The sequence below is a fragment of the Arachis ipaensis genome, chromosome B06, assembly GCF_000816755.2.
Source record: "Arachis ipaensis cultivar K30076 chromosome B06, Araip1.1, whole genome shotgun sequence".
Taxonomy (NCBI): domain Eukaryota; kingdom Viridiplantae; phylum Streptophyta; class Magnoliopsida; order Fabales; family Fabaceae; genus Arachis; species Arachis ipaensis.
The window spans coordinates 116395016-116400833 of record NC_029790.2 but is presented as its reverse complement, the minus strand read 5'-3'; the positions used below and the strand labels follow the sequence as shown (position 1 = coordinate 116400833).

Genomic DNA, 5818 nt, shown 5'->3' with positions numbered 1-5818 from the left:
CGTGTACTTAGAGCCAACAAAATCCAAATCAACAAGGTAGCACTCATTTATCCATCTTTTGAATCTTTTGCAAGCACTAACATCACATCTTCCTCTTCATTTCCTTTCTAACGGGCAGGCTATTTCATTAAAGTCTCCCATAATTAACCATTCTTCCATCATGCTGGCAGCTATAGATTTTAGGTCCCTCTATGCATCCTTTCTAACTCTCTCATTAGGGCTAGCATACACTGCTGTAATCATCTAGTTCTTATTATTATCTTTTGATATTTTTATGTGCACAAACTATTTTTGTGACCTTTTCACTATAATAGAGATACTAGGATCTTTTCATAACACCCATATACCTCCACTAAAGCCTTCCGCTTCTTCCACATGACTAAAATCAAACACATTCCTTCTTATAACTCTCATGGCCTGATCTTCACTACATCTAGTTTCAATTAGAATAACAACATCCGGATTATAAATTCTCATATACTCTTTGAGTATGCGATTAAAAGCTTGGCTCGCAACACTCCTATAATTCCAACTAAAAATAATAGTAAAGACTAAGGAGAGTTAGAATATACCTCAATGCTCCAAAAATATCTCATCCTTTGTATATTTGGCATCTACCCCTCCATTCATTTTTATCTTATTATTTTTTTCTTCACCATTTTCTTCCTCTCTTGAATCACCATCTTTCATATTGAGATCACTTCCTTCGATGCCACTATGATTAAGTTTCCTTTCATAGAATATGGTTGCTCTGATCATGATGGCAATGTCTATAGAATATAGATTCGGAGGCTTGGGTTCAGGTATTTCTTCAATCTCCTCTTCCATTTTCACTGTTTCTGGGATGACAGTTCCTTCATAGGATTGATCAGGTGAGATCATGATATAGTCAGGTAAATCTTGTGGGTCGTTCAGCTATTGTGTTTTAGGATGTTTGTTATTAGGATTCTTGAGTTGTGGTTGTCTTATAGGTTCATTATTAGTATCTTTGGTTATTGGACTGGGTTGTATTTATATGGTATTGTCATTTACTGGTTTGGTCATATAGGTTCTCTGGCTATTAACTTTGTTGGTGGTCTTTTTTGATTGGATTGTTGTAATTAGGTTTTTAATTGGGCCATTGTTTTCTTTATTTGGCTGGGCAATCTCACTTGGTGTATTTTTAGAGGTGAAAAATGGTTGAGATCTTTCTATTGTATTTTTTTGGGAGGACATTCTCTGCATTCACATTATTAGGTGAAAAAACAATTGGAACATCTTCCTCTAATATTACAAATCTAGCACCTGCCACTTTTTGCTTTTTTTTTCTTTCCCTCATCACTATTCATCCCATTACTTGTACCAACCTCAAATCTTTTTTGCTGTCTTATTATGTATTGGTCGCTGCACCACCATCCAAGGACCATATGGGTCCATCTCTCCTTCTATTACTTTTTTATCCTTTCCTTGAGTTGGATTTCATTCATTATCCCTGACTATTCTCCTCCCTGCACTGTCTTTCTCTGTTGGTTTTTTTCCTCCCTCGATTGCTGTAACTGTAGTAGATCGGGTAGATTGTATTGAGTTTTTATTTTTAGGGCAGTTAGCTTTCTCATGTCCCACAATGGCACATGAGAAGCATATATTATAGCTCCCTTCATATTCTGCCTTGTATCTAAATCCACTAATGGAGTATTGAGATACTAGAGACTCAGTGAGGTCAAGTTCTACACAAAGCCTTGCAAACTTGCCTTTGCACTTATCTATCGTATTAGAATTCACCCTCAGAGTTCTACCTACTATGTTGTCAATTCTCTCCAACATCTCTTGCTCATAGTATTCAATAGCTAGTCCAGGAAGTCTCACCCACACTGCCACTGTATCTATGGTAGCCTTCATAGGATTAAAATCAGGTTTCCAAAACCTTAGAGTAAGGTAGTGATCGAAGATCTTCTAAGGACCTTCCGTTACAATAAAGTCTAAATCTTTTTGAGAGAAAAATTTGACAACGAAAAAATCATGACCTAGCTAGGTCAATCACCTCAATGCTTCCTTGCTTTTCCCGCCTCCAACTTTCTAGTTAGTGCTGCCAATAAAATCTTTCTCCCTATTAGCTTGACAATGAGGGTATCCCACCAAAAATGTCTTTTATTGCAGCCTCGTTGATCAGAAAGTTAAAATTGCCATTAATTTTCTCTACTCTTATTCCTGGTTTTTGTTTTTTCTCTTCTTTCTTACCTCGAGTGTTTTCTTTTTCTATACCCTCCATCTTTTCATCATCCCCTTCCAATGACGATGATGAAAAACTATCATATTTGTTTGCTATGATGGGCTTCTTCCCTCCTTTTATAGCTTCACTAAAAAATCTTCTTTGTGGATCTTCTCTCTATGCTTCTTCCTTATCTTCCAACATCTAATCTTCGTTTCTGGGAATAAGAGAGACCTCTTCACTGAACTTTATTCCTCCTCCTCCCTTGTTTACTTTCTTTGCATTACGTATTACATGATCCTCTTTACATGAACTAGAAAGTTTATTAAATCATTCTTCCACCTTAGTCGATGACAACAATAAAAAAGTCTCACGGCCTACAAATTCGGCCCAACAAAATACATAAATTAAGTTACAATTTTAGTTTTATCTTATCTTATCTTATCTTTATGTTATGTTCTTATTTTATCTTATCTTATTTTTAATTTTATCTTTCGTAAGTAATGTATATATATTTAATTTTACTCTCATAATTTAATCAATCAACTATCAATAAATTTTTTTCATCTTTTCTTTTCTTTTTCTATTCTTTTTCAATTTTATTAAAGTTCATGAACTCTAGAGTGTCCTCCACGGACTTAGTCCCCTCTCATGATGGAGGTCTTAACAAACAAGTGGTATAATTTGTGCAAGAAAACAGAACAAAAAAGCTAAACCTTTCTCTGCGAAAACTCCTCTTTCATTCCTTCATTCTATTCCCTTCATTCCATTCCGCTATGTTTTTGGTATTTTACTACACATAACCTACGTTTTGATAGAAGACCAACCAATCCTGTGTCTTAGCGAATAGTTCTTTGGAACTTGGTCGGTGGCAACTTGCATGGGCTAGTTAGACTAACTAACATTGGGCCTTACCCAATACAAATCCCTTTCGCCGCAAATTCACAACACAAGCCACATCACCATCGAAACTAAACCTGAACGAAGCATTAGCTTAGGCATCGATAGCAATGGAAGACAGTTTCAGAGTCCGCGTTGACAAAGCCTTCGGTTCTCTTCCTCTTTCTTCAACCTCCCCTTCTTCTATCTCCTCTCTCTGGTCCCTCACCGACGACGAAATCAACTCCAGACCATCCAACCAATCCGAACCTAAACCCGACCCTAAACCCTCCGCATGGTCCACCGCCACAACCTCCTCCTCTTTTTCTTCCAGCTTCCGGCTTCAGCTAGAGAATGACTTCGATGATCTCAACGACGAAGACAACGATAACGAAGATGGTGACGCGGGGTTTCGTCGTACTCAGCTCAAACCCGACGATTACGACGATGAACAGTGGCAAATTAGGTCTGGTATTGGCCTCGATTGCACCCTTGATCACGAGGTACTACTAATCCCTTATCTCTTATTTTATATTTTGATCAATTTTCACTGAATATTTGAAATTACAATTGGAACCTACACGATTTGAAATTTGAATGCTGAAAATATAGCTGCATTTGAATCAACTAGGGTTTGTGCCATTTTTGCTGGTTAAATATTTAAGATATTTAATTTAGATAATATTTCTGATTGAAAACCTCGAATCAATTGGTTTGTGCAGGAAGAGGAAGATAAATATGATAAACAAGCAATTGGGAAAGAGAACCAAGGGGATCGAGTTTATATGAAGGATATAGCTGATGATGGTGTTGAGATTGCGCTGAAGCTTCTTCTTGACGTTGTTGATGCTCCATTAGCAGCCAATATTGATGCAGTTAGAGCTCCTCACCACCAACATACACAAAGAAATGCAATCAATTTAAGGATTACGGCCAAACACGAAACGACGTAGTTGGGATAGGATAGGAACAAACTGAAGAAGATGCAGAACTCTAATTAAAACACTACTGCAAAGATGAGGCTGAAGCAGGATGATGAAGCAGCTAAAAAAATTGATGCTTTGCACGTCTCTGATAAATCAGCACCCGAGGCTGGCACCGGCGGTGGCGACGGTGGTGGCAATAGTATGAATCTCAAGCCCATTTTGAAGAGTAAGGATAAGCCTCCAGAACAGAAGTCCCAGAAACGTGTTCGGTTTGATCCTGATTGCGATGTTAGAGATGATGAGGACGATGAATATCACGGAACGAGGGATGTTCGAATGAAGACTTCTTCGATTGAAGAAGAAGCAGTTTTCGAGCAGCCATCAAAGGCACAAGAATTTGCTTCAGCTGTTCCAGATTACATTCGAAATCCATCGAGATACACGCGATATACTTTCGATGATTCCAACGATGACATTGATGATAGATCGAATAAGGCAGCCTATATGAGTTTCCTTTCGCAGTTAAAGGCATCAAATGCTGCTGCTGGAACCGGATCACAGGCAGAGGATGCCGAGGATGATCTTCCATCGGTTACATTCATATCAAGGAAGAAATCCGGTGATGTTGCAATGGTAGAGCATGAGAATGTTTCAAAGCAAAAAGGGGATGTTGGGAAGGAGAATAGAAGAGCTTTCAGTGTTAGTATAGCAGCTGGTGAGAATGAAAATACTGATGTTTGTGCAATGGAGGAGGATATGCCAGGAGAAGCCATTGAAGATGTTAAGAAGAGAAGGTTGAACCGCAAGTACAGGAAGAAAACACAAGACGAGCTGGATGAGCCTGATGTCTAAGTTAGCTAACTGCCTAAGGTGTGTTTCTTTGAGACACTGCCAACTTTGCCAGGATCAGCATTTTAGAATCGGTTGTTTTATCTTTCTTGTTGCCTGTTGCGGTTACTTGTTTGTTTTATAAATTTGTGCAACAATCTTGCGTCTAGATTCTGGTCTAGCCAACTTATGTAGTGTCATACTATCTTATTGGTTGACATGGTGTTAACTAAATTAAATCGTGCGGCCATGTTATAAATCCTGATGTTCGAATATTGGCTAGACTATGTTTTGGGAGGGGTTTGGTTAGGACATCTGTTAAGGAAGCGTGGCTGCAGCAACAAGAACAACAAAGACTTATCAACATAGATCAAGTGACATCATCGGCGCTGTTGTGTAGCGGAAATTTAGCAAGAGGATTTTCTTGCAAGAGTAGGAAATTAAAGGAAAAAACAAAATCCCCTCAATAAAGCATAGCTTTTGGCTCTCGATACGTATGCGGGAGAAATTCTTTAAAAACTGGAAAATTTAGGGTGCGTATTTGTGTTTTTGTTTTCTGTTTTAATTTTTAGTGTTCTCTGTTTTCAGAATTTTATGAAGAAAAAAGATGTTTTCAGAATTTTATGAAGAAAAAAGAGAAATCAGGAGGGGAAAATAAAAAATAGGATTTTATTGTTTTTACTCTCTTTTTTTTTCTTACAAAATCTGAAAAATAGAAATTATTGAAAATAAAAACAAGAGTAAAGTATCGTTTTTGTCCCCAACATTTGGGGTAAGTTTCAAAGTTGTCCTGTTTCAATCGTCCTATTTAAGTCTCTAACGTTTCACAATTGACTCAAACGTTTCACAATTGACTCAATGTTGTCCTGCCGTTAGGAATCCGTTAACAGAATTAACGGCGAGACAAAATTGAGACGATTTTGAAATGCTAGGGACTTAAATAGAACGAAAACGTTAGGAACAAAAACGATACATAAAAATAAATTTTAATTTAATT

At 37.5% G+C, this 5818-nt stretch overlaps 1 protein-coding gene across 1 annotated transcript; it reads left to right on the top strand.

Annotated features, from left to right (window-relative positions):
- Nucleotides 3059–5340, top strand: LOC107604873. Its single transcript, XM_021104851.1, is given in 4 exon segments — nucleotides 3059–3570; nucleotides 3790–3978; nucleotides 4084–4780; nucleotides 4783–5340. Coding segments are annotated over 4 exon segments (1308 nt in total). The 5' UTR covers nucleotides 3059–3198; the 3' UTR covers nucleotides 4833–5340.